The sequence below is a fragment of the Ctenopharyngodon idella genome, chromosome 10 (genome assembly GCF_019924925.1).
Source record: "Ctenopharyngodon idella isolate HZGC_01 chromosome 10, HZGC01, whole genome shotgun sequence".
NCBI lineage: Eukaryota > Metazoa > Chordata > Actinopteri > Cypriniformes > Xenocyprididae > Ctenopharyngodon > Ctenopharyngodon idella.
The window spans coordinates 36,545,117-36,558,836 of NC_067229.1; the positions used below are offsets into that span (position 1 = coordinate 36,545,117).

The window sequence follows — 13,720 nt, forward strand, 5'->3', positions numbered from 1 at the left end:
AAACAGCAGTTTCACAGCTTGTTTGTCGATTTTGCAACTGCTGATGCAAGCTAGCAAAAATATTTAGAAAAAACGTTATATAGTGACTGTGGGCTTATGCTGCTGTTTGTAGCCCCTTGCTGGGACTGATTGTGCCATTTTCACTTAATTGCATTTTTACTGAAAAACCTTTGCACGCTATAATAACCAAATTGGTAAGGTGCAACATTTTGATATTATGTTCTGGTGTCCCATTTCTCACAGACCAGAGGAATCCTCAATACAGCCAATACCGCAACCAAGAGATTTCACAGCCAAACAAACACTAGAAGCACCTCAGACTGCCTTTCCATCAGAATCTGTGTCGATATTAAAAGACACTACACTAACGGAAACTATTTCCCAACCTGTTGGCAAAGTTATCCCTCCCTGTCAAGATGAGAGTGTGCAGTCACCACCCCCAGTGCCTTTACAGGAAGTCGGCCCTGATGACATAAATCAAGACAGTAGCGGTGCAGCGGCTAACAGACATGTGGTTCCACAATGTGATGAAAAAGGAACCACTCTGTCACATGTAACTACAGAGACAACAACTGTAAAGACTGTTGAGATATGCAGTGATGTTGCGAAAGAGACGAGTGATAATAACGTATCACCACTAGAGGGCGACATTACCAAAACCATGTCTATTGATAACACTTCAAAAGTTGTGGTGGAAAAAGAGAGCTGCCCAGTCATCACCAAGGCATCGGAAAACATTATTATAGCAGCCACAGTGAGACCAACAGATATAAACGTTGATGAGAATGTTGTTTCCGGGCAGGACATTTCTCCGAGGAGCTCTGTGGTCCCGTGGCCATTTCCCTCTCCTAAACTCGAAAGAAACCATGAGCTAACAAAAGGTACAGAAAGTTCCAGTCTAAAGGATGGCAGTCTCTCAGAGGAGAGTGTTCTGTTAGAAAAGATTCGTCAAATGGCAGAAGAGGAGACGACACAGCCTCCAGCTCCTGCTCCACGCAGGATACGCTTGATTCCCTGCAAGTCTGATTTCGAACTTCCTCCAACTCCGCCCCTGCAACTCAAGTCTAGCATGAAACCGCCCATGGATGAGATAAAGCCAAATTTAGATCACACTGAGATCAAAAATACTATTGGACCTCAACCGTCAGTGATTTCTCCAGAGGATATAGATGAGAAGATTGACATCAGTCAGTCTCAGACGTCCTTTGTGCCACTGGAGAATTTTAAGTTAGATGAAAGAGAAACCAATGCTAGAAATGCTGTTACAGATGATAACGTCCTGTTACACAAGCAAGAACAAAATGTCCAGCTGGAATGTATGGCAGCTGAAAGGGAGTGCCAAGATACTCCAGCTGTTAAGCCCACAAACCAGACAGAAAACACAGAAACAGAAGCTGAAAATAAGAACAAGGAACAACCAGATTTAAGTATTGATAGAAGCGAAGAGGCTGAAATAGAGCAAGATAGACCACCATCTCCAGTGTCTGATGAGTTGTAAGTTTGAGTGGCATGTAAACACTAAAATTCAGCCTTATTTTACCATATTATATTGTTTGAGCACCATATTATGTTGTTGAACACTGTGTATATTAATATTTTGCATGTCTTTCCATTAACCTCTGAACAACACCCAAAATGTTCTAAGCATTGCAGAGAGGGAAACTGTACCTGTTTTCCATAGCAGAACAATACTGAATTAAAAATTTAATTTTGAAACCAGGTGGAGCAAAAACAATGATGAGGAATTGTTTATTTATAGTAACACAGGGCTAAAAATGTACATCATGTCAGTATGTCTAACTTATTTCCTGTGCTTTTGACAGGGCTGGTCATCCTCAAGAAAAGGATTCCTCTGATGTAACCCCTGAGGCTAATGGAAGCGAGACACCATCTAGGAGCCCAGGCAGCATGCAGGTTAATGGACAGACCACTGTAGAGGCATCCCATGTGATTGTGCCCCCAGTGCGCAGTAAAAAGAAAATCATTCCACCGCCCATGGACCTCACGATAGTAAATACAATGGATGAATCAAATAAAGAGGGTTCAGCATTGCCTGCATGGGATGTGAGTGGCATTTGCTGTTTAAAGTGTAAATGTAAAGTACATGTTAAAATGTTTTGTCTTTTTCTAATCAGGTATTACTTTTTTTCTTTTTTCTTTTTTGTCTTTCTATTTGTCACTATACAGTTTGCCAGTCCACTGCCGAGTCCTGGTCTGGTGACCTCCAGTCAGTCCTTGCTGGTGTGGTGTCAAGAGATCACTAAGAACTATAAGGGAGTGAAAATCACAAACTTTAGCACCTCTTGGCGTAATGGCTTGGCGTTCTGTGCCATCTTACATCACTTCCACCCTGAGATAATGTAAGTTTTATGTCTATTCTTTCTTTCTTAGTATGACTCAATTTATGTGCAATAGCCTAAAAAACTAGATTATTTGGTTCAATTAACTGCCATTTTGTACAAGTACAAAAAATTAGGAAAGCACAAAATATCTGTACCAAAGAAATATTACATATTTAATATTTAATTGTACATGTTAATTTCCTCTATTTTTTAATTTACTGTTGCCATCATATAACACTCACTTAAAAGCTTTTTTTAACATATATATAAAACACTGTTGAATATATGATCAATGTTAAATCTTTAGCAACATCAAAATAAATATCCATTGTTCATACTGTACAATATAATGTTGTGGAGCCTAAATTAACTCATGGATTTTAAAATAATTGATGTACGTTTTTATTTTAATACTTTTTCTAGACAAAATAATATATAATTTTAATAATGACCATTTTTAGCTTATTGTCCATAACATGACAACAATTACTCACAATTACTTACTTGAATCTCCCAAATACAGATGTTAAATAGCTAGGGTTCGAGAATTCTTTCAACAACTTTATTATTCATTATTCATTAACTTTATTATTCATTTTTTTGTTGCCATTTAATTGTTTACAATTAAACCAATAATCTAAACATGTTATTTGTATAGCAATTATCACACGACATATCGTTTCAAAGCAGCTTTACAGAAAATGCATGTGTCTACATTACAATTTAGAGTGATCTGTTATCAGAGGTGTCACCGTGTCAAAGTAATGTATTTCAGAAATGTACATATACAAATCACGCAGTTAGCTAACAATGTATAAATTTCAGGCAAAAACAATGAGCTCATTGAAGTAATTATTACAAGTTGTGAACTTAATGATTACAATATATAGAAAATTTAGCATTGGCGCATGTTGATTCAGAGTTTGCACTTGTTATTATGTACTGACCTAGTTGTTGTTTTCCAGAGACTTTGATGCATTAGAGCCTCATAACATAAAGCAAAACAACAAAAACGTAAGTTTGGTTTAAGCAGATGTTCCACATATAGATATTTTTGAACTGTATACACAAAATAAACCCTTCATTTGTGCTGCCTTTTTTTTCTTTCAGGCTTTTGATGGTTTTGCATCACTGGGAATCTCTCGTCTGCTGGAGCCCTCAGACATGGTGCTTCTCTCTGTGCCAGATCGTTTGATTGTCATGACGTACTTGTGCCAAATCCGTGCACACTTCACTGGGCAGGAGCTGAGTGTGTTACAGATAGAGCAGAACAACAGTCAGTCCAGCTACGCATTGGCCGGGCCAAACCAGCAGCCGGATGTACAAGCAGCAGCCAAATTCTGTGCTGAGAGGCTCCAGGCTGGATCTGTGTCAGGAGACAATAACAGCAAGGACTCACTGGGAGAGGAGGGAAGTGACACTGTGGCTAAACCCAACGGAGGTCTTGTTCCTCCACCTCGGACTAAACGTGCTGGAAAGGTGGATGAGAAGGGCAGTAAGGAGACACAGGAAGGTGCACAGACACCTGTGGCCCCGCCACGACCAAACGCAGCGGCTTCCAGATCAGGGTTTGGGCACATACGAGATGCAGATCTAATGAAGAAACGGCGGTCGCGACTGAAAAGTGAATCCATGGACGAGCCTGATTCAAAGGAGCAGCCAAATGAGGTAAAGGACATTGAATTTTCCCTTTCTTCACATTAATGTGTTTTAATATTTAATCTAATTGTCTTTTTCTACTAACCTCTGACAGTCTGATAAAAGTGAACCATCAGTTGAAGTAACAAATGGCTCAACAGCTGCCAGAGAAAGTGTTGAAACAGGTAACTTTCCTAAACATCTTCCTAAAAAATTAGACTTGGTATTTCACACTCTAATTTACCTCTTTTCGCTATTTAATGTGTGTTTGCAGAACCTCATGAAGCAAACCAAGATGTTAAATCAGCAGATAATGAGACGATGGTCAGTATACCTTCAGTATTTGAGAGAATTACAGTGTTTCTTTCATCTTATAACAGTGAAATTCTTGGATAACCTCAAAGCTTGTGATTTTAAAATATAAAAATTTGCCAATTTGCATGTCAAATAGAATAGAAAATGTCTTTTTAATAGGGCTGCACAATATGTTCATTAATGAAATATTGAAAATGAACAAATTGCGATATGCAATGACTTGAGATAACTGAATGATTTTATTACTTTAAAAAATTATGAAAAAGTATAAAAGTTTTAGGTTGATTCAGATGGCAGAGAATAGACTGCTGACGAATGTGAGATGACCAGTCATGTACCCAATGATCTCATAGTGTGAGAATCTCATAGCAAACTAGTCTGAGAAGATATTAAGTCATCTGCAGCTGCTGCAAAAGATTTAGAGAATCATGAAAAATGTATGTTGGTTATATTTTTTGTTTTAATACACATTTAAATATAGCATTATTATATAGCATATCATATTATTTAACAAGTTGTCACATATCACAATTTTCATCAATATTGTGCAGCCCTACTATCTAAACTTACAATAATCATCATAATAGTCAAAATCTGGGGCTGGATTCACAAAACATTCTTAAAAATAAAAGTCTTCTTAATTACTGTGTCTTCTTATTTTCTAACTTTAAAAATACAATTAAGAATATTTTGCATTCCCAAAAACATTTTTTAGGAATGTTCTTATCTTTTTTCTTAAGACAAACCTAAAAAAGTTTGAATTCTTGAAAAGAATTTTCTTAAAAATAATTGTAAATAACCTCTTAAAGTAAGGATAACCTCAACATATCTTAAATCCCCATTAGGATTATGATGATAATCTTTCCCGATCAGTGAGACTTCTGTAAAACCTGCCATACAATCAGATAACACCAAAGCCTGTCATTTTCTTATTAAGAAAAAAAAGAGATGTTCTTTAGAAAATATTTGAGAAGAATTTTTCAAGAATTGCACTTAGGAACAATCTTACAAACTTCTTAAACTGTGTCTACACCGTTCGCACCGCTCTTGAGGCTGTCTACATTAGACGTGACAAAGCAATCATTGCAAATCCATTTGCTTTTCATGTCAGAAGTAACTAGAGCACATAAACTATGTCAGAAATAGAACAGGCCATCAGTTTACTTTCACAAATTTGTCGTGTCTCACCACATCTTGTGTAGACAGCATCACTGATTATAATGGGTTCTATTTACTTTTGTTGCGTCGAAGCGCTCGTTTCTAGTGTAGACACTAGGAGTTAAACGACTTTAGATTTTTTTAAGTCAACATTTATGTTATTAAAGTCCAGTCGACTAGTCACTGATGAAGTCATTAATGAACAAATAAGCCTGAACCTTGAGCTGAGACTCGAACGTGTTTAATTCTACCTGGCAGCATCTCTCTACTAATAGTGAACCTGTGGGTTTTAGTTACTAAGAAATATATGCTAGAACTTTTCAGTTTCTAAGCTATTTTACTGATAAATCACAGAACAGTGTTGACAATACATTCCGCGCTCTTTATAGGCCATGATCGGCAACTAGTCGATGTCAAGCTTGAAGCGTCATGGCAGAGCATTAAAGTCGAATAGTCGACTAGTCTGTGCCACCCCTAGTAGACACAGTGTTATAATTTATCTGAAGCAATTACTTTCTTCAAGAATCCGGCCCCTACATTCACAAGCTTTTACCATCCCATATTTAATTTCATTGTTTAACAAATCTTTTAGTTAAATCAAGCCTGTCCTTTCCTCTCCATTATCTTTGTGCGTCATTGTTTGTTGCTGTCTTATGAATGTTGGTCTTGTCTTCTCTGTATCTGGCTCTATCCATCTCTCTTCCTCCCCATTTCCAACTTTTTTCGCTTTCTTTTTCTCTCTCTGTCTGCGATACTCTCTTGTCTGGTTTTATGTATGTCTCCATGTGGTACTTCCCGGCCAGTGTCTGCAGGACACCAATCAGTATGTGTTGAGTGAACTCCAGGCCCTGGAAACCGAACAGAAGCACATAGACAGCAGAGCTGCCGTCGTGGAGAAAAGGCTCAGAAAGCTCATGGAGACGGGTAAGAAAAACACTCATATAGAAAGAAAGTGAGTAAAGCTGATTTCAAGTTGACTCTTGAAATGTAGCATAATACATCTCAATTATCTGTTTAACAGGAAGTGATAAAGATGAAGAAGAGAAGCTGATTCAGGAGTGGTTCACTCTGGTCAACAAGAAGAATGCTTTGATCAGGAGACAAGACCATCTGGAGCTGCTGTATGTCATGATTATTACATTCACAAGTGATATATAAGACACAGTCAGTCCACAACAATACACATTAATGACGTTATCCTTGCAGGCAAGAAGAGCAGGATTTAGAAAGAAGGTTTGAGCTGCTAAACCGAGAGCTCAGAGCCATGATGGCTATTGAAGGTAAGAAGGCCATGTAACGGAAATGAGTTATTTAATGGAAGCGCCGGTCAGTCACAGCTCTACAATACAATATTTTACAATATTTTGGCTGATGCTGATAATTCTAATATATAAGATTCATTTAATAATAACAGTCCATAATAATGTATTAGTTATGGTCAATAAACTGTGTACTGGTCAATAAATGGCTGTAAATAAATTAAATAAATTGATAAATTATGTGAAAAAGATTGCAGATTCCAAATGTAATTAATTCCAATATGATGGCGATGTAACAAATAAGTCCATAATTCAAATCAACAGGTATTTTGCACAATATTTAACCTGTTAATTATCAGTGTCCCAGTAGCAGGACACTTGGCACCCTTTTTTTCCACATCACATATTTTAGTAATCATCATAAATTAGGTATCATTTGAAAGTTTAAACTCTCAAAGTTTAAATTCATCCTATAAAAACTGTTTAGAAATTGTGTTACCATAAATCCTTTTAGCAGGCTCAAATATTGTGATATCAACTTCTATACTATTCTATATTCTGATATCAACTATCAAATTTGGAACACAACTTGGTTAGATATATGGCTTTGATTTTTCTAGCAATTGTAGAGTCCAAATTATTTTGTAAAATATATATTTTGTATAAAATACAAAATGTTAAAAAAAAAAATTACAGTAATCAAACTTTTATAACATTTTGTACACTTCTGCAATAATCTGCTGAGTGTCTTCCTAAAAAAGACCAACTATAGTTCTGTATTCCAAAGTATTCAAGAACTACAACCATTTATTTTTCACATCTATGCTTAAAAAAGGGAGTGTCCGTTAACAGGAAAAAAAACACACACTCACACACACACACACAAAATGGAAAAAGGATCCCCAGCTTGGCCCATATGTTGGTCTATTAATACTTTAAACCTTTACTTACCTATTTCCTCTGTGGCTGCAGCTTTAGTAGTCAATATTTCATCACTGTACCATCATATGACTCACATTCATATTCAATCCATCAGACTGGCAGAAGACTCAGGCCCAGCAGCACAGAGAACAGCTACTGCTGCAGGAGCTGGTGTCACTGGTCAACAAGCGGGACGAGCTGGTCAGAGACATGGATGCAAAAGAGAGAGGGTGAGTCTAGTCACACTGTGTTTTGGTGCACTTGCATGGTGAAAATTATAAATGAGTTATGTGATTTTACATTTTACATGCTCTGTTTGTATTTTGTATGTGCAGAGCTTTGGAGGAGGATGAAAGACTACAGAAAGGTCTGGAGGCAAGACGTAGAAAATACAGCAATAAGGAAAAGTGTGTTCTTCAATAGGGACATAAAACTTGAATTCATTTGAAAACTGTGGCTCACTGCACCAGAGACAGACAATCTTGATGACTGACTACACCAGGACATTAGTGTGCCTTGTTTTAACTTTCAAAGACATTTGGCTTAAACGTGAAGCCCTCAACATCTTCAAGATCTCAGTGACATCAGTGGGATATAAAACATGTCCAGTGTGGATCATACTAGTTATTCCCTGAAAGTTTGCACAACGATTTGAAGGTTCTTCCAGGATGCACTGGTAAAGAGTTTGGTATTATAAGCAATATTACTTTAAATCTGAAAAGGTCTTTGTTTTATTGGACAGTAAACAAACACCCTTTACATACCTGAATGGTTACAGACAAATAAACTGAACACAAGAAATAAAAGGGAGAAAGGAGAAAAAATCCTTCCTACTGCTGTATATTGCAAAATAAAAGTATTATTGAGACTTGTGTCATGCGACCTTTGTGAGGATTTTTTTTTTTTTTCTGAAGCGAACAAAACATTGCTCAATAGACTTCTTCCAAGCTACAGCAGTGAGCAGGATTTTTTCCCCTTTGTTATGTTTTATTGGAAATGTAATGTTGCTTGTCAATTTTTTTTTTTTTTTTTTACTTTGCTCCAGATAGGACAAAAATTAAGATAATTTGACTTTGTCTTTAAGATGTATTGAACATGCAAAGAGACTTGCACCAAAGTTTGCTGTTTTTACATTATTTATTTAAGTGTGTTGTTTCCTGATATGCCAAAATGTCTCTGTTGGGCTGTTGTCTTGTGTTAGCTGCAAATTGTATTCTCTGATAGTTTATCAGACAATGTGTCTCCAAATGAATGTATTCATAAAGTTTTATTGCATTGCAGTGCCTTTAGAGATTTAATACCTTTTGAAAAGGGCTTTTTATATATACCGAAGCCTGTATTTTTCAGTTTTAAACCTTGAACGATAACAAAATGAAAAATATTTATGGATTGTTTTATAGCCTATACAAAAAGTATTTTATCTGACTACTCTTTTTGATATGTAAATGTTATTCATTCCTATTTTAAGATTTAGAGTGTTTTATTCAATAAAGTTTGATGCTGTTTGAATGTGTTTTTTTTTTTTTTTTCTTTTCTGGATAATACCTAAATAATACCTAACAATACGTTCTACCTTTGCAGCTTGAGTCTCTGGGGGACTTGTCACTTTAGCCAGGATCACAAACCATTCTGAGACTGGATCTTTTGACTTGAACAGAAACCAACTACACAGAAACCTCTAGAAATTGCTTTGGAAACCACCCACAACACCTAAGTGTCTTGGCGGTTTGTTTCTAAGGGACAATCACCACGCAGACACGTTTGATTCGTGTACTGTATATATAAGCTGATCAAGAAAACCAACATATTTTATAACCACAAAGAACAAGCAAACTGTTTATGTGAATTCTGGCTACATATTCACAACATTACATATGCATGGATCCTACCACTAGACGGCGAAAGCGGATAAGAAAAGCAGCGCATCATCATCCGTCACTGCCGCACCTGCGCGGCTTGTAAAAACCAGAGAGAAGAGAGGAGGCGAAAAGTCAGACTGGGTTAATTTTGTGAGGAAATCTGGAAACAGTCCACAAAGGATTATCAAAACTCAAATATCCTCTTTTTATTGCTACTATTCCAGGCTAAATACTGGCTCGGAGTCTGCGGTCAGCCGGTGAACAGTAAGCGACCTAGAGCGCTTCTACCAGCTGGACAAACAATAACAATCCCTTTGCTGTCACATCATGAACCCTGAATAGTAAGTCGTCTTATCCTGTGATATATGAACATTTATGACCGCCTAATAATGTTTGTAAGCTTTCGTTGACAGGTCAACCAAATCTTCTACGCAGTTGATGATCAATTTCTATAATAATTAAATAATAAATTATATGAATTGTGATACGAATGACACAACAGACTGCAACATAGTTGCTCTGTAAATACAAGTGTTATAGGCCTTCATCAAACAAGACTATAATATATCCTCAACATACTATACTATAATATACTATATTTTGCATATTTCTCCAGTGACTACTTATTCAAGCTTCTTCTGATTGGAGATTCTGGAGTTGGAAAATCCTGCATTCTCTTGCGTTTTGCAGTAAGTGTTTTCTTAACAGCATTTTTGGATATGACAATCTCTGACCTTGTGTTCTTGAATTATGATGGACTCTTCTCTTCCAGGACGACACCTACACAGAGAGTTTCATCAGCACGATTGGAGTGGATTTCAAGATTCGAACTATTGAGCTGGATGGAAAAACTATTAAACTGCAGATAGTGAGTTTGTAGACTGTAAAATTCTTATTAAGTGTCATTTAATGTGAAACCACAGATGAACTGAGTCCTGTTCATGTTTACAGTGGGACACCGCTGGACAGGAGAGATTCCGCACGATTACGTCCAGCTACTACAGAGGAGCTCACGGGATCATTGTTGTGTATGATGTTACGGATCAGGTTTGTGAGACCCCTTTCTAAAAATGCATGTCCATATGAAACATTTATGGCTATTGCTTAAAGATTTAGAACTGAACTGAAATGTAATCTAAACTGCACACATTTTTTAAAAAAGTTTATGCTGGTTTATGCAGGAATCCTACAACAACGTGAAACAGTGGCTGAAGGAAATCGATCGCTATGCGAGTGAAAATGTCAACAAACTACTTGTAGGAAATAAGTGTGACCTCACTACAAAAAAAGTTGTGGACTACACTACAGCTAAGGTTGGTTGTATGATACATATAATATAATAATATATGATTTCTCTTTAGACTAGTTAAAGGTGAAATGTGTAATTTCTATGCCAAACACTTTTTATATTAACTTTACTGAAAACACTTTTTCTCCACAGGAGTTCGCAGACTCTCTTGGCATCCCTTTCCTTGAGACGAGTGCCAAAAATGCCACGAACGTGGAGCAGGCCTTCATGACCATGGCAGAGGAAATAAAGAAGCGCATGAGACCTGGGACTTCAGGGGGTTCAGAGAAACCTGATCTTAAAATAGAAAGCACCCCGGTGCAACAGTCAGGCGGCGGATGCTGTTAGAGCATATTTTCTCAGGGAGAGTGATGAGCATGACTGGACACTGATGAGTATTGTGTAGAGGTGGCCAATTTGGATATTAATGACAGACCTTTTCCTACATGGTGCTCAATAAAGTCAGAAATCATTACTGTTGTTTAACAAAGAAACATTCATGGCTCTTCCCATATTTCTGTTGTATTTGAACATACTGTAAGATTGAAGCACAGACACACTGATTCAAATGAAGGTGAAAAATGTCCAGATCACTGTGTTAACAGCTGGTAACATTCACATTTGATCCATTCATAACCTATGAACTGGGATTTGCAACTCTCTGAAGTGGTGCCTTTGTTCATGTTTTGGAGAAGATCAAGTGGTTGAGTGGTAACTGTACATCAGCATGGTAAAGCAGTGACTCTCCAGCATTCTCATGTGGAGTTTTACTGTGTTTCTGTGGTAATAAACTAAACTATGTTGTTTTGTGTGTATTAATTAGTGTCTCCTTTTATTTATTTATGTGTGTGTGCACCTGTGGCTGTTTTAAATATCTTATATAAAGGGATAGTTTACCCAAAAATTAAAATCATAATTGATGTCCTTTTCATGTCGCTCCAAACTGGTATGACTTTCTTTCGTCTACAGAATGCAAAACAATTAAAATATATATATATTGAACATGTTTTCATCTCAAGTGACAAACACCCATCGACTTTCATTGACAATTTCTTCAAAATATCAGGTTATGTGTTATACAAAAGAAAGTCATACAGGTTCTGAAAGAAATGAGGGTGAGTAAGTGAAAAAAAGCTGTAATTATTTAGTCAAAACGGTATTCGGTAATACTACTAACTACTTTTTAAACATTTAAAATTAGTCGATTTAAATTTAAAATCAACTGAAACTGCTGTTTTGAATCAAAATGCTGCCCGCCCAAAACAGCACATTTTGGATCATTCCTACAGCCCTGCAAACAAAATAGGCTACTTAAATGCTCGCATTGAATTGATTGTGATAATTTGTGTAAGAATTGTCTGAAGCGCGATTACACAAAAACTCCCAAAAAGCGTCCAATTCACACCTTGCGCTCGCGATTCACAGATTCGAGACACTCCCACAACAATTCACTAATAAATACAATAAGTACCACCATTCTACATCAGAACAAATCGGCTGAAGTAACTGTACGTACTACAAGAATGGAAAGTGTGTGCACGAGTGATTCCAGACCACGAAGAGGGAAAAATAAAGATACCGAAGAACAAGGTTGGTGTCCGTTCTTGATTTTCTCGAAACTGCTAACATTAAGAAATCAATGATCTGGTGGCCATAGATCTTAATAAAAGCAGAGAGGTGACATAATAACTCCACAAAAAAGTTAAATAAAATACATCTAAATGGTCATAACAGTGTATGGACGTTGTGTACTAGATTTATTAACAAAAATGGCTCATAAAAGCCACATTTGAATTAATTATTTTTTCAATTGATAAATGATGTGCTCTATTTTAGACCTGGTTGAAACTCAAGAAGAACTGAACAAAGCGGAGAAGAATCATTTGATATCAGGACAAAAATCTTTCAGCTGCTCACAGACTGAAGCCAAAAAATTGTTCCCCTGCCCTCAGTGTGGAAAGAGCTTCACACAAAAAGGAAACCTTAAGATTCACACAAGGATTCACTCTGGAGAGAAGCCTTTCGAATGTCAACTGTGTGGCAAGAGTTTCACGGATCCAAGGAATCTCAGAGATCACCATCTCTCTCACTCTGGAGTAAGAGCGTTCGACTGTGATAAGTGTGGCAAAAAATTTATGTTTGCAGCACACCTGAAAAGACACCTGAGAATCCATACAAATGAAAAGCCTTACTTGTGCTCCATTTGTGGACAGAGTTATTCACGCATGGACCATTTTAAAGAGCACCAGAAATTGCATGCCAATGTGAGAGCTCATGTGTGCTTTGAATGTGGCACTGCCTTTAATTTAGCCAGTCACTTGAAAGACCACCAAAAACTTCACACTGGAGAGAAACCTTACAAGTGTTCACACTGTGGAAAGAGTTTCTCACAGTCAGGATCTTTGAAAAAACATGAGAGAATTCATACAGGATTGAGGCCATACATCTGCCCTTCATGTGGGAGGGCCTTCCGCCAATCAAGTGCTCTACTGAATCATATAAAAAAGCATTGCCCGAAGTTGTCACAGTGAGAAAATGATGCAAAATAATGCAAAATGCAGATTAAAAGAGAAATTTTCATCCAAGAGGGTAATTTTTGACAAAAATGTTTGGGGAGGTCAAAGTATTCATTCAAATATTGGTGCGAAACACAATAATTTTCTAGGAATGTTCTTGCTGTTGAATCTGTGAATTTTTTTTTTTTTTTTTTTTTGCCAGTCTTAGGTGCTAATTAATTATGCATTGTCATTCAGATTAACAAGCCTGTATACCTGTATTTCACTCTTAAATAAATAAAAACAAATACTGAATACTGACTTTCACTAATGTTCATGTTTTGAAATTGAATTTGTTCTTCCAGGAAGGTGATAATGTTCATGTTTTGTCATTATACTTAATTGCTTTCTGAAACATTGTACAGAGGCTGTACAGAAACATTGT

The 13,720-nt window shown here is 36.8% G+C and overlaps 2 protein-coding genes and 1 long non-coding RNA gene across 14 annotated transcripts in view; all 3 read left to right on the plus strand.

The window, feature by feature from the left end:
• ehbp1l1b (EH domain binding protein 1-like 1b) overlaps positions 1–9,142 on the plus strand; it is a 29,263-nt gene extending 20,121 nt beyond the window's left edge. For 9 of the 12 annotated variants that reach the window (XM_051907782.1, XM_051907784.1, XM_051907785.1 and 6 more), the window contains 12 exons: positions 244–1,494; positions 1,824–2,064; positions 2,188–2,360; positions 3,308–3,356; positions 3,453–4,010; positions 4,096–4,165; positions 4,255–4,304; positions 6,257–6,377; positions 6,475–6,574; positions 6,660–6,733; positions 7,749–7,863; positions 7,969–9,142. In XM_051907782.1, the coding sequence (XP_051763742.1) occupies positions 244–1,494; positions 1,824–2,064; positions 2,188–2,360; positions 3,308–3,356; positions 3,453–4,010; positions 4,096–4,165; positions 4,255–4,304; positions 6,257–6,377; positions 6,475–6,574; positions 6,660–6,733; positions 7,749–7,863; positions 7,969–8,056 (2,890 nt within the window). In that variant the 3' untranslated portion in view covers positions 8,057–9,142. The remainder of the gene's footprint in view (positions 1–243; positions 1,495–1,823; positions 2,065–2,187; positions 2,361–3,307; positions 3,357–3,452; positions 4,011–4,095; positions 4,166–4,254; positions 4,305–6,256; positions 6,378–6,474; positions 6,575–6,659; positions 6,734–7,748; positions 7,864–7,968) is intronic. The other 3 variants (XM_051907793.1, XM_051907794.1, XM_051907783.1) reach the window with 2 other exon arrangements.
• Positions 9,143–9,280: 138 nt separating this feature from the next.
• On the plus strand, positions 9,281–11,599 carry rab1bb (RAB1B, member RAS oncogene family b). Its single transcript, XM_051907796.1, has 6 exons — positions 9,281–9,833; positions 10,109–10,181; positions 10,265–10,360; positions 10,444–10,539; positions 10,674–10,805; positions 10,934–11,599. The coding sequence occupies exons 1-6, from the start codon at positions 9,820–9,822 to the stop codon at positions 11,126–11,128; spliced, it is 606 nt and encodes a 201-aa protein (XP_051763756.1). The 5' UTR covers positions 9,281–9,819; the 3' UTR covers positions 11,129–11,599.
• Positions 11,600–11,910: 311 nt separating this feature from the next.
• On the plus strand, positions 11,911–13,596 carry LOC127520039 (uncharacterized). Its single transcript, XR_007932002.1, has 2 exons — positions 11,911–12,370; positions 12,617–13,596. It is a non-coding gene; the product is annotated as an uncharacterized LOC127520039 (long non-coding RNA).
• The last annotated feature ends 124 nt before the right edge of the window (positions 13,597–13,720 follow it).